General features: G+C 37.8%; 1 protein-coding gene and 5 gene segments (V, D, J or C); all 6 read left to right on the top strand.

The window, feature by feature from the left end:
- The first annotated feature begins 4,724 nt into the window (after positions 1-4,724).
- LOC108880742 (uncharacterized) overlaps positions 4,725-26,501 on the top strand; it is a 155,373-nt gene continuing 133,596 nt past the window's right edge. Inside the window, 2 exon segments of the mRNA XM_051074025.1 lie at positions 4,725-4,828; positions 17,431-17,507. Coding sequence (XP_050929982.1) covers positions 4,786-4,828; positions 17,431-17,507 — 120 coding nt within the window. The 5' untranslated portion in view covers positions 4,725-4,785.
- LOC108880874 (Ig heavy chain V region 914-like) lies at positions 12,512-13,077 on the top strand. The segment is given in 2 exon segments: positions 12,512-12,604; positions 12,692-13,077. Coding segments are annotated over 2 exon segments (420 nt in total).
- On the top strand, positions 14,211-14,689 carry LOC108880843 (Ig heavy chain V region 914-like). The segment is given in 2 exon segments: positions 14,211-14,284; positions 14,373-14,689. Coding segments are annotated over 2 exon segments (366 nt in total).
- Positions 19,961-20,387, top strand: LOC108880793 (Ig heavy chain V region 914-like). The segment is given in 1 exon segment: positions 19,961-20,387. A coding segment is annotated over 1 exon segment (363 nt).
- LOC127143002 (Ig heavy chain V region 914-like) lies at positions 22,931-23,460 on the top strand. The segment is given in 2 exon segments: positions 22,931-23,031; positions 23,119-23,460. Coding segments are annotated over 2 exon segments (366 nt in total).
- Positions 25,480-25,978, top strand: LOC127143008 (Ig heavy chain V region 6.96-like). The segment is given in 2 exon segments: positions 25,480-25,550; positions 25,641-25,978. Coding segments are annotated over 2 exon segments (363 nt in total).

Raw genomic sequence — 26,501 nt, 5'->3', positions numbered from 1 at the left:
CTGTGATCCCATTAAGATCCAGTTACCAGCTGCTTTATTAATTACTTGCATAAACTTTACATTACATTAATACTTTATATTAATGCTGTGTATTTCTTAAATTGTTGTGACATAAAATTTTAGATGTCTTATCTCATTACCAGTGATAGCTTTTCTTTCATGATCCTGAAAATCAGGTCAGACTGATGGTCAGACTCTGACAGAATCTGAACCAGTGGTTAAAAGACCTGGAGAATCCCACACACTGACCTGTACAGGCTCTGGGTTCACATTCAGCAGCCTGTATCTAGCCTGGATCAGACAGGCTCCTGGAAAAGGACTGGAGTGGCTTGCCAGGATTGATAGTGGCAGTGGCAGCTACAAATACTACTCTCAGTCAGTCCAAGGCCGGTTTACCATCTCCAGAGACAACAGCAGACAGCAGCTGTATCTGCAGATGAACAGTCTGAAGACTAAGGATTCTGCTGTTTATTATTGTGCTCGAGAGTCACAGTGACTGAAGTTAGTTGAGCTGACTCTGTTCCAATAAACTCTGTGTACTCCTGGCCAGCAGCCATAGCCTGTCACGTTAAACCAGGCCTTGCTGGACAGATGATTGATTTGAAGTGCCTCACCACAAAAAAAAAAAAAAAAAAAAAAAAAAAAAAAAAAAAAAAAAAAAATTAAATAATAATAATAATAATAATAATAATAATAAGAATTTAAAAAAATAAAATAAAAAAATAAAACAAAACAATCTAAAGATAAAATTCCTGTTGTAGTTCATAATGGTACAGTTAAGTGTTGTCAAATGTAGGAACTTGTCTCTCTTAAAGAATCAGACTCAGATATGGAAGTATAGTTGTTCTTACTTTATACTCTTTATCATTCATTTCACTTAATAAACTGTTGAACCAATGTGGTCTGTTGAAAAAAATACATTCTTTTAAAGTCTGTATTTTGTTTGAAAGCAGTACCTTTTATTTAATTAAAGCCTTAGTCTGAACTTTGTATTCTGAAGCTCCACTTCTAAACTCCACTACTTTTGTGAAGCTAAGACTTTTGTCCATTCCATTTCAAGCCCAAAACAACTAATATTCATGAGTAATGGTACATTTTCACAAAAGATTTGTAGAATTTCAAAAGGTGAGCTGCAGTTTTTTAGCATTTGGGCCAAATTACCTCATTACCAATTTACAGTTCTTGGATGGAGGGTGCTTCAGCATAGATAAAGATGAAGTTATATAAATATATGTGATATAAAACACTGGGATACTATGCAATACGCAAGTACCTTTAAATGGTGCATTTAAGAAATTATGCAAAAAATTAGAAAATACCCTTAGACCACAGACAAGGTTTTTGATGGCCAAGTTCAATCCACTTCTCTTCTCCCTGTGAGGAGGAGTCAATGCAAAACTCAGATGTCTTCCACCTCTACTTATCTGACTGCAGAGAGGATGACAGAGAACAGTGGACACACAGTTTAACATGATGGACTATAGGACAGGACTGCTGCTTTTAACTCTCTGCTGGACAGGTGAAGATTTTCACTGATGCCAGTCATACATTATTTCTATTTATATGTCTACTTATATGTGATGTTTTGTTTTTGTTTGTTTGTTTTTTCTCTTGACAGGTGTTGATGGTCAGACTCTGACAGAATCTGAACCAGTGGTTAAAAGACCTGGAGAATCCCACAGACTGACCTGTACAGCCTCTGGATTCACATTCAGCAGCTACAATATGAACTGGGTCAGACAGGCTCCTGGAAAAGGACCAGAGTGGATTGCTTATATCAGTAGCAGTGGTAGCAGCATTTACTACTCTCAGTCAGTCCAAGGCCGGTTTACCATCTCCAGAGACAACAGCAGAGAGCAGCTGTATCTGCAGATGAACAGTCTGAAGACTGAAGATTCTGCTGTTTATTATTGTGCTCGAGAGTCACAGTGACTGGAGTTGGTTGAGCAGCTGTACAAAATCCTACAGTACTCATCTTTACTGGGTTGATAGACAGCAATAATGCAATATATGTTTGCTTTTAAATGAACACATACTTTTCCCAGTATTTCATAAAAATATAAAAATATTCCCACAGTCAAATGATTATTTAACAATTGCCACAACAATAAAACAGCTATTAATGTAACCGGGTGGTAAATATATCACAGATATAATTTTCCACCTAGGTTTTAATTCTCAAAGTTAAATGGTTATTTTGTTATTTGTTGTTTTATTGCCAGTGTAACACTGTAAATGTAAAAATTAGATTGAAAGTGTGCTGGCACAGGCACTTTTTGGTGCGGACTTTGGTCACAAGGTGGCAGTATTGCGCATTGCTGCACCTGCCATGTGCATCAAAGTTTTACTTCCTGTTTACGTGCGAACAACCTGGATATTTGCAAAGTGGACGGTCCTAAGATGCAGTCGTGTAAAGTAGTAGGTAAATACACATATATCCCTGTACAAATATGTAGAATAACATTATCTGTTATTATTGTAACGAGATGGTATGATTTAGGCCCTACTGGTGTTCCTGTCCCAGCATTTTGGATGCATCGACCACTGTGAACAATGTTAGCGTGCGGATTATGTCTGTGGGTTTATGGTTGTTAAATATGAATTTAACAGGTTTTATTTCATGTTTTCTGACATTAGTCATAGCCCATTGTCGTATTTTTGTTCTATGGTTTTAATTCATTTTGGTAAAAGACTACACCACATTGTGAAAGCAAGGGATTCAGTATACTCGCTGTGAAAAAACGACCTGTTCAAAGGTGATCATTAAATCCAAGCTACACGAACCCCATAAGTAAATACGTCCTGTGTGGTGCTTAATTCCACGGGCTACATTAAAATGTCACAATGATTAATTCTTCACAGAAAGGTAAAGACAGTAAGTGGTTCATAAATGAAAAACATACTTGATCTACAATTAAACAGATCCACCTTTCTCACATCTTAACTGACTGAGACTCACTATGACTATTTATTGATAATATGAATTTAACATTAACATTTTACCTAAATCAGACCTTTACATTCACCAAACAACAGCTGAGATCCAGCTTCTCTTCCCTGTGCGGAGTCAATATGATCAGACAGGATCGGAGTGGATCACTTATATATGCAGTTTTCTTTCATTGGTCTCTCTATCAGTATGTGTTGTCAATCACGTTGGGTAATATGTATGTTGTTGTTGGTGTTTATATTAATGATGAGCATAGCATGAGTTTAGATATTCCACCTTGCAAGAACTCATTGGTTCAGACAGGTTACTAGTCATTCCTAAGATCCACGAATAAAAACAACACTAACAATGCTCTTTAATTTTGACATATTTCCATTTGTGCTGTATTGTAATGCATGATATGCATTTCTGTTAGTCTGGACAGGTGTTGATGGTCAGATTCTGGCATAATCTGAACCAGTGGTTTAAAGCCCTGAAGAATCTCACACACTGACCTGCAGGATCTTCTCTATGCAAAGTGAACTTCCTAACAATCTGCTATAAAGACTTGATCATGCCATCAGTTGCAGCAGAAGAAGAGAAGCTCCCATCACATCACCTTCATTACCAACCATGTTCTCTGTAGCTCTGCTGCTGCTGCTGGATCCTGTGAGTCTCACTGAGGCAGAGACACTGACAGTATGATCACAGCTCACTGACTGTTCACTGTCATTACACTGATTCAATATTCAACATGTTTTCCTCCACAGGTATGAAGTGTGAACAGTTGACACAGCCAGCCTCTGTGACTGTGCAGCCAGGTCAACGTCTGACCATCACCTGTCAGGTCTCTTGTTCTGTTAGCGACTACTACACAGCTTGGATCAGACAGCCTGCAGGGAAAGAACTGGAGTGGATTGGACATGCAGCAGCTGGATCCACCACAGTCTACAAAGGTTCACTAAAGAGCAAGTTCAGTATCAGCACAGACTCTTCCAGACTGGTTCGTAGACAATAGAGTAGCTTTTTAATAGAATGTAATTTTCACTGAAGTAGTGGAAATAATATAAAATAGATTCTTAACTCTGAATATAGTTGGCTTCTGGTTTTTGGATCCTATGAATACAGTAAAACAAGTCCACACCTGGAACAATTTTGAAATTAAGACATTTTGCAGCTTTTGAAAAATAAATATTTTAAAGAAATAAATCTGTTTATTTATTTAGATATCTGGCAAATCAAACCTTGCTGCCCTTTTTCAGTGTTATTATTGAAACCCTTAAAACAATAGTAAGCTAAAAGCAAAAGAAAAAACACAAAAAAAAACTCTTTAAGATCTTGATACTTGATTTTACTGTTGTAACTACTGACCATCTGTAATGTGTTGATTAATATAGAACTTAAACTCTAAATGCATGATTTACTATGGTTTCATCTAAGACGAAGGATTTTGTTTTTTATGCATATCATATTATTATATTATTTTGTATATATTTTCCCTTTGGAGGATTTTTTTCTGTTTGTCTGAGGCTTCAAACATCTGCAAACACTGAAATCTTTTGTTTTATGCAAACTGAGAACCGCTGCTGTAAATGTAACTTTTCATTGTAATGATATCATCATAGCAATACAATACAATATGTGAGTAATGAAATCTAAATATTATATGTAAAGCAGGGTTGGTATCTTGGCAGGTTTTCACTCTAAAAATCCAATAACAATAGGCTCTTCTATTGGCCTGATGCTTCATATATTTGATTCTATGCAAACTCAATGACCTTCCTTGTTACTCAGCTATAAAAACTTCACATCAGACTGTCAGTGGAGTTCACAGCACGTCAGTTTCACCATCAACCATGTTTTCTGTAGCTCTGCTGCTGCTGTTGGCAGCTGGATCCTGTGAGTCTCTCTGGATTTATCAGAGTCAACATTTCTTCTTTTGAAGAAAAAAATGATAATTTATAACAAAACATTTTCTTTTTTTCAGGTGTGAATTGTGAACAGTTGACACAGCCAGCCTCTGTGACTGTGCAGCCAGGTCAACATCTGACCATCACCTGTCAGGTCTCTTATTCTGTTAGCAGCTACTGGACAGCTTGGATCAGACAGCCTGCAGGGAAAGGACTCGAGTGGATTGGACATGCATCAGCTGGATCCACCACACGCTACAAAGATTCACTAAAGAACAAGTTCAGTATCAGCACAGACTCTTCCAGCAACACAGTGACTCTCAATGGACAGACTGTGCAACCTGAAGACACTGCTGTGTATTACTGTGCCAGATACACACAACAACACAAACCATCTATAGACCTGAACAAAAACCCCTCAGTGTCTGAACACTTGTAACATGAAGCCACCAGAGGAGGAGCCCTCAGACCACTAATGACTCAGACCACCAGTTCAGTGCAAAGGAGAAAAACAGTCTTTAAACATATTTAGCAGTGGAGATATTAAATGAATGTAAATAATACAATTGAGGTATTTTCCAAAAACAATGTTTATATGTATGAATATGAATTAATAACAGCATCATGTAAGCTGATAAGTACACTTTACCGTGTGTTGCCTTATAAGGAAGTGAAGTGTGTGTGTGTCAGTGAGAGGACAGAAGAGCTCACATCAGTTCAGCTTCACCATCAACCATGTTCTCTGTAGCTCTGATACTGAATCCTTTGAGGACCAGATTATTATTTAATGAGTTGCATATACCTTACATAAGAATTGTGCCATTAAACTCTAGATGTCCTTTCCAACAGCCAGTAAATGTTTTTCACTCATGTGTATGACAATAACCATTAACTGAGACAGGAAAAAAAATAAAATAAAAAAATGAGAGAGGATGACAATCGTTTTCACTTGACTGAGGGTAACAGAATTTTCTCATTGTTGTTTTATTGACTGTATGTATCTGTATTTTTCTTTATTTTCTCATAAAATAACTGCATTTAAATGGATATGATTATGAATTATCAATCTGTCAATTAAAACTAATAAATTATTTTTCACGTGATGGCACTGTGCCAATAATGAACAGCAACCAACTTATAAAATGTGTTTTGTCAACCTATTGAACAAAGTATACTGTAACATTCAACAGGGACCCTTAAATAAGTGACTAGTGCGCAATGAACTTTTATTCTCAAGTTTCAGCAAACAGTAACTGAGATCCAAGTCAAATGAAGTTCAACACTGTGAGGAGGAGTCAATGCAAAACTCAGATGTCTTCCACCTCTACTTATCTGACTGCAGAGAGGATGACAGAGAACAGTGGACACACAGTTTAACATGATGGACTATAGGACAGGACTGCTGCTTCTAACTCTCTGCTGGGCAGGTGAAGACTTTCACTGATGTTGAGTTGAACTTGTCTTTAAAAATGTACCATCTTAAAACATCTGATTATATTATTAGTTTGTCTTGACAGGTGTTGATGGTCAGACTCTGACACCATCTGAACCAGTGGTTAAAAGACCTGGAGAATCCCACACACTGACCTGTACAGCCTCTGGATTCACATTCAGTAGCTACTATATGGGCTGGATCAGACAGGCTCCTGGAAAAGGACTGGAGTGGGTTGCTTCTATCAGTTATGGTGGTGGCAGTAGCAAATTCTACTCTCAGTCAGTCCAAGGCCGGTTTACCATCTCCAGAGACAACAGCAGAGAGCAGCTGTATCTGCAGATGAACAGTCTGAAGACTGAAGATTCTGCTGTTTATTATTGTGCTCGAGAGTCACAGTGACTGGAATTAGTTGAGCAGTTGTACAAAATCCTACAGTAAATGACTGATGTCCTCAGTTCTGATAGCCAAGAAAGTGACACTGTGTCAGAGCCACTAATATCTGATCAGGATTTGAAGGCCTACTTTCCAAAGAAAGAAATTATGAATATGAATGTAGAAATCACATTTCTGTAAAAGGCAAATCTTTCTTGTTCCACAACAAAGGCTAATTAAAACTTTGAAATGTGAAAAAGAACAGATTTATTCAACAGATAAGTCAGCAGACATTTTCCTGTACACCAGGGCAGTTAGTTTTTTGCATATGTATCATACAGCTTTCAGTTCCTAAGTTGCAATTAATTTCCTCTCAAGTCTCTGTTTCTCTGTTTTTCTGTATGTCTGTATCCACAATTTGAATACTAAAAACTTTAAAACACCAAAGGCCAGGCTTCAACCAGCTGCAGTAAAGTCAGGTATTCAATAAGATTATGTTGCTGGTGTTTTTTGCTTTTTTTGTACCAACCCCTTACAATATCTGACTTAAACTGTTATTTTTTAATAGTAATTAAAAAGAAGCACAGGCAGTTTATTAACATCATGGAGGTGTAATTGTCTTATATCTGTTTTTAACAATCGTCCAGTTGTTTAAATGCTGTTTTATTTTATATTATACTGTATTCATATCCTTTAATTTGACTTTAAAAACAGAATATGATGTATCGAGACACTGCATTATTTGAAGTGGAGACTTCTTTTTTATTGCAGGATTTTCAGTGAATCATGAAATAACCATCATTATATAATAATATTATTAATAATCAAAACAGGTTCCTGTATTTAGCTCCAAACTGACCCACACCCATGTGACCATCATCTGTCAGTTCTCTATGCAAACTCAGTGACCTTCCTTGTTACTCAGCTATAAAAACTTCACATCAGACTGTCAGTGGAGTTCACAGCACGTCAGTTTCACCATCAACCATGTTTTCTGTAGCTCTGCTGCTGCTGTTGGCAGCTGGATCCTGTGAGTCTCTCTGGATTTATCATAGTCAGCATTTCTTCTTTTGCTGTATAACTTGATCATTGATAACAAAACATTTTCTTTATTGTTTTGTACAGGTGTGAAGTGTGAACAGTTGACACAGCCAGCCTCTGTGACTGTGCAGCCAGGTCAACGTCTGACCATCACCTGTCAGGTCTCTTATTCTGTTAGCAGCTGGTATACAGCTTGGATTAGACAGCCTGCAGGGAAACAACTGGAGTGGATTGGTAGTGCACGTGTTGGATACACCACATACTACAAAGATTCACTAAAGAACAAGTTCAGTATCAGCTTAGACTCTTCCAGAAACACAGTGACTCTCAATGGACAGAATCTACAGCCTGAAGACACTGCTGTGTATTACTGTGCCAGAGACACACAACAACACAAACCATCTGTAGACCTGAACAAAAACCCCTCAATACCTGAACACTTGTAACATGAAGCCACCAGAGGAGGAGCCCTCAGACCACTAATGATTTCTGTTACAGTAAAGAGGGAAACAGCTTTTGAGCATATGCAGCAAAGATAATGTTAAATGAATAAAAACAATATATTGGTGGCATTTTCCAGAAAGTCTTTTCATAATATTGACATTTAAAGTACCTGTAAAATTATTATAACCTGATTTCAGCTGATAACTACACTGTCATTTGTAAGTTTTTTTCATAACATAAGAAATATTTGATTGATACCTAAATGATAGGTGCATTATGCAGCTTCTCTTCATTCAGAGTTTGAAATATATATATAGTCTTGTTTGTTTTGACAGGTGTTAATAGTCAGACTCTGACACAATCTGAACCAGTGGTTAAAAGACCTGGAGAATCCCACAGACTGACCTGTACAACATCTGGATTCGCATTCAGTGACTACTGCATGAACTGGATCAGACAGGCTCCTGGAAAAGGACTGGAGTAGGTTGCATATATTTATGACAGTAGCCACATCTACTACTCTCAGTCAGTCCAAGGCCGGTTTACCATCTCCAGAGACAACAGCAGAGAGCAGCTGTATCTGCAGATGAACAGTCTGAAGACTGAAGATTCTGCTGTTTATTATTGTGCTCGACATTCATCGTGACTGGAGTTGGTTGAGCAGCTGTACAAAATCCTACTGTACTCATCTTTACTGGGTTGATAGACAGCAATAATGCAATATATGTTTTTAATTAAAAATGATACAAAACAGTTTTCATGGAACACAGTGTGAGAACCACACCATTAGAATGACTCCTCTGTAAAGACAGACACTGAACAATAAAAATGATTTGTGAGGACAAATGGTTTTGCTGATTGTCTCACCTTAGATAAACAAGTATTTTTACTTAAATTTAGCTTGTAGAAGATTGGAGTCAAAACTTTAATATGCACAGAGCACTGCCAAGAGAAGAATAAATGGAAGTTCAAGCTGTTGTCAACTGTCAGTGTCTAATTTTTATTATTATTTTTTTTTTACACTTCTCAATTGTGAAATAAAAGAGCAGCTTTATATTTGACAGAGAAGTCATCAGACATGGTCGTCTTAACTACAGCAGGTAATGTTTTGTATCTCCTTGTGCAGGGCCTGAGATCCTCTCTATGTCCGTGGCTTCAAACACAATTTCAATACTGAAATCTTCAAAAGTCTAAAAAGAATCCAGGCCTTCATCCAGCTGCAGCAAGTCTTCCTTTCAGCTCACTGGTGTTTTCACTAACAAAATAAAAAGCAAAGAAAAAAAAAAGAATCTTACAAATACAATAAAATGTAACTTTTTTTATTTTTATTTATTTTTTTGCTTTTAGGATTTGTGTTTACTCTCCTTAATTTGACTCTAACAGCAGAATGTGATGTAGGAGGAGCTTACTGGAAACAAATTCTCACGGGGATCCAGTTTACATCATATTTAAAGAGGATCCATGGATGTGAAAACATACTGAGCACACTGTCAACATGGCTTACAGAAAACTGACTCTCTTGGTGACTGTTCTGTTTGTTTCAACTGGTGCTGAAGGTTGGACCATAACAGAGTCTGAACCAGCAGTTAAAAGACCTGGAGAGTCCCACAGACTCACCTGCACAACATCTGGGTTATCATTCAGCAGCAGCTGGATGGCCTGGATCAGACAGGCTCCTGGAAAAGGACTGGAGTGGATTGCTGCTGATGGTGGTGGTAGTAGCAAATACTACTCTCAGTCAGTCCAAGGCCGGTTTACCATCTCCAGAGACAACAGCAGAGAGCAGCTGTATCTGCAGATGAACAGTCTGAAGACTGAAGATTCTGCTGTGTATTACTGTGCCAGAGACACACAATAACACAAACCATCTGTAGACCTGAACAAAAACCCCTCAGTGCCTTAACACTTGTAACATGACCAATTCACTGTTAAAGTCTTTAGATTTTATGAATGGTTCTTAATTTAAAATCACAGTAACTGTTTTCATTAATATGCAACAGGTTGGATCAGACAGTGTGAAGGAAAAGAAGTGGACTGGATTGGATCAATGGGGGTGAGAAACTTGTCTGCTGGAACAGTAACTCTAACAGGACAGAAGTAGAGAACTGGCAAACTCCACACAGAAAAGGTCAAAACCAGAACCCTCTTACTGTGTGGCAACATTGCTAAACACTGCACTACCCTGTTGCATATTTTATTGGTTTATTTAAATACAATTTAGTTAGCTGATTTACTACCATCAGTATGTAAATTTTCTTCCTTGTGTGCATAAGGAAGTGAAGTATGTGTGTCAGTGAGAGGACAGAAGAGCTCACATCAGTTCAGCTTCAACATCAACCATGTTCTCTGTAGCTCTGATACTGCTGCTGGCAGCTGGATCCTGTGAGGAGCTTTCAGTGGATTCACACTAATAAACACATTAGAAACACTGAATAGTCAGATGAATGATGAAGATAATGTTGATTTCTGTTTCCACAGGTGTGTACAGTATTGATCTCATCCAGCCAGAGTCAAAGGTTGTGCAGCCTGGACAGTCTTTGACCATCACCTGTCAGGTCTCTGGTTATTCTCTGACTGATAGCAGCTATGCTACAGGTTGGATCAGACAGTGTGAAGGAAAACTGGACTGGATCATGCATCGGTGGGGAGGAGGAGACTAATAACGCTCTGAAGAACAAGTTCCTTTACCACACGTACACTTCTACTAGTTCTGTGACTATAACAGGACAGAATCTGCAGCCTGAGGACACAGCTGCTTATTACTGTGTACGTTACCCCACAGTGAAACAAACCACTAATAGACCTGCACAAAAACTCAGCAACACATCAACCACAAACACATGTTCTAAATGTGAACATTATAGATGGACACATAAGTGACTAAAGACAGTCACTTAAATATTAACTCTATGTTTTGTATGAAAGAACAAATTGGATGAACATTGGATGAATTTGGCCATGGTAAGAAAATATCACAAAGTGCGGCATCATGGTCCCAGAATATCATTGTACAGTGACTTTTTTTTGCTACTCTATCAGTCCAGAAATTTAGTCACTAGAGTCTGGATATTTCAGAATAAGATGGGATTAGTCTTAATGTTTCTCCTAGAAGTAACTTGTTTTGGGCTTTTGAAAGAAAACAGGTTAACAGCAGTTAACATCATTCCACTACATTCCACTTAACATTTGACTTATTTTACTTTTTTTCTGAAGTTGTGAAGATATTCCTCTGAAAAAAAAAAAATCTGTTACACATTCCCTTTTTAAACCTGTAGAGGGAGGTCTATGCAAACTCTTTGTTCCTTATAAACACACCACCAGCAGCTGTCATCATTTGTGTCAGAACACTGGGACAGTTTAATGTATTTCTGAAAGACTCTGATCCGAAAGTACTGAACTACAGTGTTTATGACAGAATGGAAAACATGATTACTTGCAGTTTACTCCTCATAGATACTATTCATGATAAGAAAACAGTTTCTACTTTGACAAACTAAAGATTTGTTTTTGGTAAATATCACATGTTTGATGGATAATAATCTTCTTTACTTACAGGAGTTTGGAGTGAGATCAAACTGGACCAGTCTCCATCTGAGGTGAAAAGACCTGGAGAGACAGTGAAGATGTCATGTATCATATCTGGGTTTGACATGACAAGTTTCTATTTGCACTGGGTACAACAGAGACCAGGAAGAGCTCTGGAGTGGATTGGGTGGATGAGCACAGGCAGAAACTCTGCTATCTATGGCAGCTCCTTTCAAAGTCGTTTCATCATGACTCAAGATGTGTCCAGCAGCACTCAGTACCTCCAGGTCAACAGTCTGACAGCAGAAGATTCTGCTGTTTACTTCTGTGCTCGAGACACAGTGACTGAAGACAGTGGAGCAGCTGCACAAAAACCTCCACAGACAACAAATGTGGTCTCAGTGAAATCTGAGTTTTCTCATCACTTGCAAAATCACATTGAATTATCCACATTAGATGTATATATTGTAAACTGTGAATATTTATTCTCTTTACACCAGTCACAGTAATAAACAGAGTTCTTTTTATTTTCAAAGTGCTATGTACTAAATTCACCATTTTGCATTCACAAGTTAAAAAACCATCAAGTATATTAATTTAGTTTGAAAGTCCACTTCTCTACTTGTGCTGCAATTGTGAGCAAAAATAATTCAAATTCTGGCTCTAAAGACAATACAAAAAACAAACAAACAACAACAACAGAAAAAACATTTCATTCAGATTTGTCTAAATCAAATTAATTAGACTGGAATCTAAATAATGTAACTGACCAACACTGGAAAACAAGTCCAACTCTCTCCTCCCTGTGAGGAGGAGTCAATGCAAAACTCAGATGTCTTCCACCTCTACTTATCTGACTGCAGAGAGGATGACAGAGAACAGTGGACACACAGTTTAACATGATGGACTATAGGACAGGACTGCTGCTTCTAACTCTCTGCTGGGCAGGTGAAGACTTTCACTGATTTTGATCTCAGTTTGTCTTCTAAATGTTACCAACTTACAACAAATTAAGTAATTGTTTTGTCTTGACAGGTGTTGATGGTCAGACTCTGACAGAATCTGAACCAGTGGTTAAAAGGCCTGGAGAATCCCACAGACTGACCTGTACAACATCTGGATTCACATTCAGTAGCTACTGGATGGCATGGGTCAGACAGGCTCCTGGAAAAGGACTGGAGTGGATTGCTTATATCAGTAGTGGTGGTGGCAGCAGCACTTACTACTCTCAGTCAGTCCAAGGCCGGTTTACTGTATCCAGAGACAACAGCAAACAGCAGCTGTATCTGCAGATGAACAGTCTGAAGACTGAAGACACTGCTGTGTATTACTGTGCCAGAGACACACAACAACACAAACCATCTGTAGACCTGAACAAAAACCCCTCAGTGCCTGGACACTTGTAATTTGAAGCCACCAGAGGAGGAGCCCTCAGACCACTAATGATTTCACACCAGTTCACTGAACAATATGGAGCTTCTTTGGGGTCAGCTGAATTTCAGTTCCTTAATAGTTAATTTCCTCTGGAGGCTTTAAATTTGTCTGTAGCCTCAAGCACAAATTGAGAACTGAAAAGTTCAAAAGTGAAAAACATCCAGGCCTTCCACCAGCTGTAGCACAGTCAAGTGTTTATTTAGATTATAATCTTTCTTTCAACTCACTGGTTTTATTTTATTTTCTAGTAACAAAAGCAACAAAAGCCAGTTAAAACAATAAATTGTATCATTACAGTAACAACATATCTTTTTCTTGATCTTAAAATGTCTAAATTAAATTCTGTTTTTTTGGCTTGTCTGTATGAAATGTGTTGCAAAGCTGATTTTTGTGTGTATGTTTTTGTTATCCATGATTAGAATCTCCTCTAGTATAAAACAGTATCTGGTACAGGGAAAAACTTCCCCCTCACTGACCTTGAATGTAGTCCTAACCACTTCAATAACTCCTCCTTTCCTGTAAATCAGGACCAGAGATATTTAAGACTGAGGACTGATGGTTGTAGGAAGAAGCTGTATTATGATGGGACTACTTACTTTGACTAAAGCTTCCTGGTTGTAACCCTTTTCAGAGTATGGTGGTAAGTAGTGCCTGAACAATTGCTGTGTGACAACATGAATGCTGAGTGCAGGGTAGCACCCATAGACACTCTTTAGCATACCCTGCTGTCCCATTCACCAGCCTCACCTCTCTTCAGTTCAGGAAAATATTTTAATCACATTTTAAATTAGACCAGTGCACTTACCACCATTAGTAGCTCCCAATAATTTCTGCAGTTCAATTACTGTTTATTAAATATTTTTTGCCTCATTTGTGTTGCAGTTGTGAACAAAAATAATTGAAATTCAGTCTCTAATGAAAATTCAAAAACATAAAAACATTTCATTCAGATTCAGATTTGACTGAATCAAATTCATTTGACTGGAATCTAAACTTGTAATGTAACTGTCTTTGGCCAACACTGGAAAACAAGTCCACTTCTCTCCTCCCTGTGAGGAGGAGTCAATGCAAAACTCAGATGTCTTCCACCTCTACTTATCTGACTGCAGAGAAGATGACAGAGAACAGTGGACACACAGTTTAACATGATGGACTATAGGACAGGACTGCTGCTTTTAACTCTCTGCTGGGCAGGTGAAGACTTTCACTGATGTTGATCTAACATTTTTCATTTGTGCTGCTAATGTAACATATAAAATGAACTTCTTTCTTGTCTTGACAGGTGTTGATGGTCAGACTCTGACAGAATCTGAACCAGTGGTTAAAAGACCTGGAGAATCCCACAGACTGACCTGTACAGCCTCTGGATTCTCATTCAGCAGCCAGTATCTAGCCTGGATCAGACAGGCTCCTGGAAAAGGACTGGAGTGGATCGCTTATATCAGTAGTGGTGGTGGCAGCAGCACTTACTACTCTCAGTCAGTCCAAGGCCGGTTTACCATCTCCAGAGACAACAGCAGAGAGCAGGTGTATCTGCAGATGAACAGTCTGAAGACTGAAGACACTGCTGTGTATTACTGTGCCAGAGACACACAATAACACAAACCATTTGTAAACCTGAACAAAAACCCCTCAGTGCCTGAACACTTGTAACATGAAGCCACCAGAGGAGGAGCCCTCAGACCACTAATGATTTCACACCAGTTCACTGTTACAGTAAAGAGGGAAACAGTTTTTGAGCATATGCAACAAAGATAAAGCTAAACGAATAAAAATAATATATTGGTGGCATTTTCTAGAAAGTATCTTTTCACAACATTGACATTTAAAGTACCTGTGAAATTATTTACCAGTTTAAAATTAATGACACAAAAATATGGTGGTTGGTTGAAAAAGGCACTGTTCATGTTATCTTCCTCAGGCCTTCCAGCTTGCATCAACATTTCAGTGATAATGTAAACCTCCCTCTTATGCATCAGAGCATCAGGGCTGTTTTTTACAGACTGAACTTTCCCCATGCTTTCCCTGAAACAACTAAATCATTGGATTGTAGCAAAAATAAATCAATAATAATAATAATTAAAGCACTGAGGTGCAATCATCACAGGTAAACTATTTACATTCTCTTTCTCTGTGTGATATACTGTATATGATGATGTCTGACTGTGTTGTTATGTGGCTGCTTTGATAATACTGATTAACAGAGTTGAAATGCATCAGAAAATATTTGAACTTTATCATCATGGATAGACACTTCCTGTTCATCAGACATTCAATGTATTCACATCAGTCATTAAAACAGACTAGTGACATTCAAGTCCAGCTCAGTTCTCTCCTCCCTGTGAGGAGGAGTCAATGCAAAACTCAGATGTCTTTCACCTCTACTTATCTGACTGCAGAGAGGATGACAGAGAACAGTGGACACACAGTTTAACATGATGGACTATAGGACAGGACTGCTGCTTTTAACTCTCTGCTGGGCAGGTGAAAAGTTTCTCTGATTTTGATCTCAATTTGTCTTCTAAAAGTTACTAACTTACAACAAATTAATTAATTGTTTTGTCTTGACTGAAGATTCTGCTGTTTATTATTGTGCTCGAGAGCCACAGTGACTGGAGTTGGTTGAGCAGCTGTACAAAAACCTACAGTACAGGTGTCACCTTGAGTTCTAGGGACTCAGGGGCGAGGGACCAAATGCAGACACAGACCAGGCTTGGACAGAAGGTTTATTTAACAAAACAGAAAAAAAGTCGAAGCCTACTGTCCAAATAAGGTGCAGATGAAAATCCAAAAACACAAACAGTCTGTAAAGTCCAGAAAAATAGAAGAATTCCAAAACTCAGGGATAACACACACACAAGGATTCACACAACACACAACACAGGACTGAAATGCATGGCACATAAAACAGAGCGCAACAATTCTAAAACTAAACAAAGGAGAGACAAGACTGCACTGGAGAAGATTGCAAGTGAGACAAAGGTGAAGGCTGAAAAAAGGAGGGAAAGAGACAAAGACAGGAAACGTAACTTCAAAATGAAACAGGAAGCGCCAACAAGGACACAAGGGGAAAGAATACCAAAATGAATATCAAAATAACACAAGAGCATTCATAACACTAGAACACAAGACAAATAAAAATGTCTGAGTAAAACCCAAGAAACCAAAGTCACTCAGGAAGGGGAGTCATAACATAAGAATCCTACAGTAATTATAGTTTTATCTAATCTTTTATTGTTGTTGTTGTTGTTTTTTTTCTCAAATAAAAGTGCAGGAACTGGAATCATCATGACCCCAGAACAATAACCATTAACCAAATAAATGGGGGCTGGAGCCTACCCCAACTGACATTGGGCAAGAGGCAGAGTACACTGACACACTGACATATACAGACAAACAACCTTTCACACATTCACACCTACAAGCAACTTAGAGTCACCAGTTAACCTAAAGTATTGTTGCAGTTGTTATCTAAACAGTAGAGGGCAGTCATTGACACAGACATTTCAGTATCAGTGATAACTGATATAACTGAGCTATAAACTTAAATTTAAAAAGAATTCTGAAAAAACAATTCATATTGCTCCACACCAAATCTTACACTTTCTATCACCTACTGTAACTTCCTTAAAACCATTTCTGAAAGAAGGTACAAGTGTTTTTAAAGTGGTAGCTAACTTAAGTTTTTATGTTTCCAACATGAATGTATTTGAATCTTACAGTGTATGGAGATAAATACTTTTCCTCTTTGAAGAAAGTGTAAATCATAAAGGTAATTCAAATTATTAATGTTGACTGACTGTGTTTTCATGTTTAGAGAGAAAAAAAATGAGGAGAACAGCTCACATCATAATTAAATAGAGTTTGAATTATTGGAAAACATGTTAAACCGTGAACATGGCTTATACAAAGTTATCAATAGTTTTCAGCAGTCAATGATAATTCATGTTTTAAGTTGCATCATTTCTGTAAATGCAGGAACATTTTCTTACTTTTAAAGCTGAATGTTTAATGAATATTTCCTATTTTTCACTCTGCAGATATAATAACTCTGAACAGACTCTTCTATTGGCTCCAGTCAGACCAACACTGATGCTTCATATATTTGATTCTATGCAAACTCAGTGACCTTCCTTGTTACTCAGCTATAAAAAACTTCACATCAGACTGTCAGTGGAGTTCACAGCACGTCAGTTTCACCATCAAGCATGTTTTCTGTAGCTCTGCTGCTGCTGTTGGCAGCTGGATCCTGTGAGTCTCTCTGGATTTATCATAGTCAATATTTCTTCTTTTGCTGTATAACTTATTTATTTATTAGAAAGTGTTTTCTTTTTTCACAGGTGTGAAGTGTGAACAGTTGACACAGCCAGCCTCTGTGACTGTGCAGCCAGGTCAACATCTGACCATTACCTGTCAGGTCTCTTATTCTGTTAGCGACTACTACACAGCTTGGATCAGACAGCCTGCAGGGAAAGAACTGGAGTGGATTGGACATGCATCAGCTGGATACACCACATACTACAAAGATTCACTAAAGAACAAGTTCAGTATCAGCACAGACTCTTCCAGCAACACAGTGACTCTCAATGGACAGAATGTGCAGCCTGAAGACACTGCTGTGTATTACTGTGCCAGAGACACAATAACACAAACCATCTGTAGACCTGAACAAAAACCCTGCAGAACCTGAACACTTGTAACATGAAGCCACCAGAGGAGGAGCCCTCAGACCACTAATGATTTCTGTTACCGTAAAGAGGGAAACAGCTTTTCAGCATATGCAGCAAAGATAATGTTAAATGAATAAAAACAATATATTGGTGGCATTTTCCAGAAAGTCTTTTCACAATATTGACATTTAAAGTACCTGTGAAATTATTATAGCCTGATTTCAGCTGATAACTACACTGTCATTTGTAAGTTTTTTTCATAACATAAGAAACATTTGATTGATACCTAAAGGTGCATCATGCAGCTTCTCCTCATTCAGAGTTTAAAATATATGGATACACTTTTGATAACAATAATATGTATTGACCTATAAGGAAGTGATGTGTGTGTCAAGTTTTCTCACTTTAATTCCTATTGGGGTTTCTCTCCCATGATGTCATAGAATGGTATGACATATGAAAATTAACCAAACATACTGGTTGTACAGATAACCTGTAAAACATCCCTGATGAAAAAACAACACAAAACTATCCCTTTTATGTTGTGACAAAGCTGTGGTAAAGGTTTTGTTAAGTTTAGGAAGTTATGGAAACAACTTAGTTAAGTTGAGAGAAAGGTGTTTTGGGTTAAATAAGTACTTTGTCCTTTACTTATTGTCTTGTCCCTAATAAAGAAGGGCAGCAAACTTAAATAAACCTATTGCACAAATTACCCTGTAATATGCAGGAGGGAATGAATTATTTACAGTAAACAATCTCCAATTTTACTAAACGGTAACTGAAATCTGTACTGTTCCATATTAACCTCTCTGTGAGGAGGAGTCAATGCAAAACTCAGATGTCTTTCACCTCTACTTATCTGACTGCAGAGAGGATGACAGAGAACAGTGGACACACAGTTTAACATGATGGACTATAGGACAGGACTGCTGCTTTTAATTCTCTGCTAGGCAGGTGAAAAAACACCTTCAGATCTTGAACAGAATCTGTCTTCAAAGTTGCCATCTTACAAAAGTAACTATAGTCTTGTTTGTCTTGACAGGTGTTGATGGTCAGACTCTGACACAATCTGAACCAGTGGTTAAAAGACCTGGAGAATCCCACAGACTGACCTGTACAACATCTGGATTCACATTCAGTGACTACTGGATGGGGTGGATCAGACAGGCTCCTGGAAAAGGACTGGAGTAGGTTGCATATGTTTATGACAGTAGCCACATCTACTACTCTCAGTCAGTCCAAGGCCGGTTTACCATCTCCAGAGACAACAGCAGACAGCAGCTGTATCTGCAGATGAACAGTCTGAAGAATGAGGATTCTGCTGTTTATTATTGTGCTCGACATTCATTGTGACTGGAGTTGGTTGAGCAGCTGTACAAAATCATTCACTGCTCATCTTCACCACAGTGTTTTTAATTAAAAATGATACAAAACAGTTTTCATGGAACACAGTGTGAGAACCACACCATTAGAATGACTCCTCTGTAAAGACAGACACTGAACAATAAAAATGATTTTGTTGTTGAAATGACAAATTTGCTGATTGTCTCACCTTAGATAAGCAAATATTTTTACTTAAATTTAGTTTGTAGGAGATTGGAGTCAAGGTCGTCTTAACTACAGCAGGTAATGTTTTGTATCTCCTTGTGCAGGGCCTGAGATCCTCTCTATGTCCGTGGCTTCAAACTCAATTTCAATACTGAAATCTTCAAAAGTCTAAAAAGAATCCAGGCCTTCATCCAGCTGCAGCAAGTCTTCCTTTCAGCTCACTGGTGTTTTCACTAACAAAATAAAAAGCAAAGAAAAAAAAAGAATCTTACAAATACAATCAGATGCAATTTTTTTATTTCAGAATTTCTGAATCAAATTTTTTTCAATTTTAACTATACATAAAAAGTCAAAAGATGTGAGGACATTATGAGACTAAGTCTAATTTAAGAACATGTTCATTGAATCTCTTTAATGAATACATAGCAAAAAAATATTAATTAAATTTTCTGAATCTCAGCAGTTCTTTGTCACACAGAGACAGATTTTTCTAAATCAGTATTTGCGAGTTGTCTGATTGCTTAAATTCTGCTTTATTTTGTGTATGTTGTGTTCACTCTCCTTAATTTGACTCTAATGTGATGTAGGAGGAGCTTACTGGAAACAAATTCTCACAGGGATCCAGTTTACATCATATTTAAAGAGGATTCATGGATGTGAAAACATACTGAGCACACTGTCAACATGGCTTTCAGAGAGCTGAGACTCTTGGTGGTTGTCCTGTTTGTTTCAACTGGTGCTGAAGGTTGGACCATAACCGAGTCTGAACCAGCAGTTAAAAGACCTGGAGAGTCCCACAGACTCACCTGTACAACATCTGGGTTATCATTCAGCAGCAGCTGGATGGCCTGGATCAGACAGGCTCCTGGAAAAGGACTGGAGTGGATTGCTACTGATACTAATGGTGGCAGCAACCGCTACTCTCAGTCAGTCCAAGGCCGGTTTACCATCTCCAGAGACAACAGCAGAGAGCAGGTGTATCTGCAGATGAACAGTCTGAAGACTGAAGATTCTGCTGTTTATTATTGTGCTCGACAGCCACAGTGACTGGAGTTGGTTGAGCAGCTGAACAAAATCCTACACTACTCATCTGTATTGTATTAAATTGCTGTTTTTTTTTTCAGATAGAGTGTGGAAACAGGCCCTGAGAGAAATCAGTATTAAGCAAAAACAATTACCGTTAACATAGTAATATGTTAACGGTAATTGTTTTTTTTTTTGTTTTTTTTTAGTACATTCAGCAACATATTGCATACTTTATTTATCTCATATACAATTTAGTTCGCTGATTTACTATGTAAATTATCTTCCTTGTGTGCTGCCTCATAAGGAAGTGAAGTGTGTGTGTGTCAGTGAGAGGACAGAAGTAATAAAAATAAGTACACATTAGAAACACTGAATAGTCAGATGAACAATGGAGATAATGTTGATTTCTGTTTCCACAGGTGTGTACAGTATTGATCTCATCCAGCCAGAGTCAAAGGTTGTGCAGCCTGGACAGTCTTTGACCATCACCTGTCAGGTCTCTGGTTATACTCTGACTGATGACGACTATGCAACAGGTTGGATCAGACAGCGTGAAGGAAAACTGATGGACTGGATTATACATTGGTGGGGAGGAGGAAGCTTTAACCAAAATAATGCGCTGAAGGGTTAGGGTTCCTTTACCACACGTACACTTCTACTAGTTCTGTAACAGGACAGAATCTACAGCCTGAGGACACAGCTGTTTATTACTGTGTACATCGCCCCACAGTGAAACAAACCACTAATAGACCTGCACAAAAACTCAGCAACACATCAACCACAAACACATGTTCTAAATGTGAACATTATATTTGGTAAAGACAGCCACTTTAATATTAACTCTATGTTTTGTATGAAAGTATGAACAAATAGACATTGGATGAATGAAGTGTGGCATCATGGTCCCAGAATATCATTTTAAAACAGTGCAGTCCAGAAATTTAGTCACTAGAGTCTGGATATTTCAGAATAAGATGGGATTAGTCTTAATGTTTCTCCTAGAAGTAACTTGTTTTGGGCATTTGAAAGAAAACAGGTTAACATCAGTTAACATCATTCCACTACATTCCACTTAACATTTGACTTATTTTACATTTTTTTCTGTTGTTGTGAAGGTATTCCTCTGAAAAAATACACATTCCCTTTTTAAACCTGTAGAGGGAGGTCTATGCAAACTCTTTGTTCCTTATAAACACACCACCAGCAGCTGTCATCATTTGTGTCATAACACTGGGACAGTTTAATGTATTTCTGAAAGACTCTGATCAGAAAGTACTGAACTACAGTGTTTATGACAGAATGGAAAACATGATTACTTTCAATTTACTCCTCATAGATACTATTCATGATAAGAAAACAGTTTCTACTTTAATAAACTAAAGATTTGTTTTTGGTAAATATTACATGTTTGATGGATAATAATCTTCTTTACTTACAGGAGTTTGCAGTGAGATCAAACTGGACCAGTCTCCATCTGAGGTGAAAAGACCTGGAGAGACAGTGAAGATGTCATGTATCATATCTGGGTTTGACATGACAAGTTCCTATTTGCACCGGGTACAACAGAAACCAGGAAGAGCTCTGGAGTGGATTGGGTGGATGAGCACAGGCAGAAACTCTGCTAGCTATGGCAGCTCCTTTCAAAGTCATTTCATCATGACTCAAGATGTGTCCAGCAGCACTCAGTACCTCCAGGTCAACAGTCTGACAGCAGAAGATTCTGCTGTTTACTTCTGTGCTCGAGACACAGTGACTGAAGACAGTGGAGCAGCTGCACAAAAGTCTCCACAGACAACAAATGTGGTCTCAGTGAAATCTGAGTTTTCACCTGCAATAAACATAAAAATAAATAATAACAAATAAAATAAACAGAGTTCTTTTTATTATCAAAGTCTTATGTACTAAATTCACCATTTCACATTCACAAGTTAAAAACCATGAAGTATATTAATTTAGTTAAACTGAAACTGAAAAAAGAGCCAGTCCCAGCTGACAGTGTACACCAGTCACTCACAGGGCTGACTTACAGACAAACAACCATCCTCAAAAATGCTTCTAGATGTTGGTGGAATCTACTGAGGATCATTTAGCTCATCAGCTGACCAGAACAGGGAGTGATGAAAAACAGTGAGGCCAAGATGAATTATATTTTAACTAATTTGTATAAACCTTATTTGTGAATATGTCACTTCTTTAAACCAAAATAAGCACATCTGAGTTTTATTAAAACATATGTGGGAAAAGTGGTTGTGGTGTCATAGATGTTTTACACAAATGAAATGTCAGACAAACTTTAAATCAACTGATGTAATTTTTCCGTTTCACCAAACGATGAACTGATAACCAAGTCCACTTCTCTCCTTGTGCTGCAGCTGTGAGCAAAAATAATTCAAATTCTGGCTCTAAAGACAATACAAAAAACAAACAAACAGCAACAACAGAAAAAACATTTCATTCAGATTCAGAGTTGTCTAAATCAAATTAATTAGACTGGAATCTAAACTTGTAATGTAACTGACCAACACTGGAAAACAAGTCCAACTCTCTCCTCCCTGTGAGGAGGAGTCAATGCAAAACTCAGATGTCTTCCACCTCTACTTATCTGACTGCAGAGAGGATGACAGAGAACAGTGGACACACAGTTTAACATGATGGACTATAGGACAGGACTGCTGCTTCTAACTCTCTGCTGGGCAGGTGAAGATTTTCACTGATTTTGATCTCAGTTTGTCTTCTAAATGTTACCAACTTACAACAAATTAATTAATTGTTTTGTCTTGACAGGTGTTGATGGTCAGACTCTGACACAGTCTCAACCAGTGGTTAAAAGGCCTGGAGAATCCCACAGACTGACCTGTACAACATCTGGATTCACATTCAGTAGCTACTGGATGGCATGGGTCAGACAGGCTCCTGGAAAAGGACTGGAGTGGATTGCTACTATCAGTAGCGGTGGTGGCAGCAGCACTTACTACTCTCAGTCAGTCCAAGGCCGGTTTACCATCTCCAGAGACAACAGCAAACAGCAGCTGTATCTGCAGATGAACAGTCTGAAGACTGAAGATTCTGCTGTTTATTATTGTGCCAGAGACACACAATAACACAAACCATCTGTAGACCTGAACAAAAACCCCTCAGTGCCTGAACACTTGTAACATGAAGCCACCAGAGGAGGAGCTCTAATGACTCAGACCAATTCACTGTTAAAGTAATGAAGTCTTTAGATTTTATGAATGGTTCTTAATTTAAAATCACAGTAACTGTTTTCATTAATATGCAACAGGTTGGGTCAGACAGTGTGAAGGAAGAGAAGTGGACTGGATTGGATCAGTGGGGTGAGAAACCTGTCTGCTGGAACAGTAACTCTAACAGGACATAAGTAGAGAACTGGCAAATTCCAAATTCTTTTTATTATCAAAGTGCTATGTACTAAATTCACCATTTCGCATTCACAAGTTAAAAAACCATCAAGTATATTAATTTAGTTTGAAAGTCCACTTCTCTACTTGTGCTGCAATTGTGAGCAAAAATAATTCAAATTCTGGCTCTAAAGACAATACAAAAAACAAACAAACAACAACAACAGAAAAAACATTTCATTCTTCTTGGAAGGCCAAGTGTTTATTTAGATTATAATCTTTCTTTCAACTCACTGGTTTTATTTTATTTTCTAGTAACAAAAGCAACAAAAGCCAGTTAAAACAATAAATTGTATCATTACAGTAACAACATATCTTTTTCTTGATCTTAAAATGTCTAAATTAAATTCTGTTTTTTTGGCTTGTCTGTATGAAATGTGTTGCAAAGCTGATTTTTGTGTGTATGTTTTTGTTATCCATGATTAGAATCTCCTCTAGTATAAAACAGTATCTGGTACAGGGAAAAACTTCCCCCTCACTGACCTTGAATGTAGTCCTAACCACTTCAATAACTCCTCCTTTCCTGTAAATCAGGACCAGAGATATTTAAGACTGAGGACTGATGGTTGTAGGAAGAAGCTGTATTATGATTAATAATGACCAGAGTATGGTGGTAAGTAGTGCCTGAACAATTGCTGTGTGACAACATGAATGCTGAGTGCAGGGTAGCACCCATAGACACTCTTTAGCATACCCTGCTGTCCCATTCACCAGCCTCACCTCTCTTCAGTTCAGGAAAATATTTTAATCATATTTTAAATTAGACCAGTGCACTTACCACCATTAGTAGCTCCCAATAATTTCTGCAGTTCAATTACTGTTTGTTAAATATTTTTTGCCTTATTTGTGTTGCAGTTGTGAGCAAAAATAATTAAAATTCAGTCTCTAAAGAAAATTCAAAAACATAAAAACATTTCATTCAGATTCAGATTTGACTGAATCAAATTCATTTGACTGGAATCTAAACTTGTAATGTAACTGTCTTTGGCCAACACTGCTTGGTTTTAAAAGCTTTTCAACTAAAAAAGACTTGTGCTTTTACTGCAAAATGAAATGAATAATTTTTTTTCTTGTGTTTTGCCACATAAGGAAGTGAAGTGCGTGTGTGTTAGTGAGAGGGCAGAAGAGCTCACATCAGTTCAGCTCCAACATCAAAATCACCATGTTCTCTGTAGATTTGGTACTGCTGCTGGCAGCTGGGTCCTGTGAGGATCAGATACTTGATTTAATTAGTTGCATACACTTTACATTAATGTGTATTTTTGTAATTGTGTCATATGATTTATTTGTATCTCATTAGCAGTGATAGGTTTTCTTTCATGTGTCTGAAAATTAAGCATAAATTTCGAATGATGACCCAGATCAAATTAATTTGGTTGGTGCTGCAATTACTATATTTTTGTTTTTCAACTTTTATTCCTACTGGGGTTATTTTGCCCCTGATGTCCTCACAAACATGTGACTTATGAACAATCTGTGAGACAATCAACACTGTAACTTTAATACAGTGTTGATTGTTTTTTGTTTATTTTCTTTGTAAAGAAACAATGACTTCATTGTAAAATTGAAGAATGATGGTCATATTCTTCACATTATGCAGACTGTGCCCAAAATGAAGGGCAACCAACTTAAATAGTTCTATACTGACCTCCCTGTGAGGAGGAGTCAATGCAAAACTCAGATGTCTTCTACCTCTACTTATCTGACTGCAGAGAGGGTGACAGAGAACAGTGGACACACAGTTTAACATGATGGACTATAGGACAGGACTGCTGCTTTTAACTCTCTGCTGGGCAGGTGAAGACTTTCACTGATGTTGAGCTAAAGTTGTCTTTAAAAATGTACCAGTTTAAAACACCTGACTATATTCTTTGTTTGTCTTAACAGGTGTTGATGGTCAGACTCTGACACAATCTGAACCAGTGGTTAAAAGACCTGGAGAATCCCACAGACTGACCTGTACAGCCTCTGGATTGTCATTCAGCAGCTACTATATGGGCTGGATCAGACAGACTCCTGGAAAAGGACTGGAGTGGATTGCTACTATCAGTAATGGTGGTGGCAGCACTTACTACCCTCAGTCAGTCCAAGGCCGGTTTACCATCTCCAGAGACAACAGCAGAGAGCAGCTGTATCTGCAGATGAACAGTCTGAAGACTGAAGATTCTGCTGTTTATTATTGTGCTCGAGAGTCACAGTGACTGGAGTTAGTTGAGCAGCTGAACAAAATCCTACAGTAAATGACCGACGTCCTCAGTTCAAATAGCCCAAGAAAGTGACACTGTGTCAGAGCCACTAATGTCTGATCAGGATTTTACAGTCTACTTTCTTTAAAAGGCAAATCTTTCTTATTCCATGACAAAGCTTAATTAAAACAGCAAACTCTGATATGTGATTAGAAGAGCAGTTCTATTCAACAGATATCAGCATTTTTTCTGTGCACCACAGCAACTCATTTTACCTATTTTACAGGTTTCAGTTCCTAAGTTACAATTAATTTCCTCTCATGTCTCCAGATTTCTCTGTATGTCTGTGACTTCAAACATCCACAATTTGAATACCGAAAACTTTAAAACATAAAAAGTCCAGGCTTCAACCAGCTGCAGTAAAGTCAGGTATTCAATAAGATTATGTTGCTGGTGTTTTTTTGTTTTTTTTGTACCAACCCCTTACAATATCTGACTTAAACTGTTTTTTAATAGTAATTAAAAAGTCAACAGAAGCACAAGCAGTTTATTATCATCATGG

The sequence above is a fragment of the Lates calcarifer genome, linkage group LG11, assembly GCF_001640805.2.
Source record: "Lates calcarifer isolate ASB-BC8 linkage group LG11, TLL_Latcal_v3, whole genome shotgun sequence".
Classification (NCBI taxonomy): domain Eukaryota; kingdom Metazoa; phylum Chordata; class Actinopteri; family Centropomidae; genus Lates; species Lates calcarifer.
This window is presented reverse-complemented; position numbering and strand designations above follow the sequence as displayed.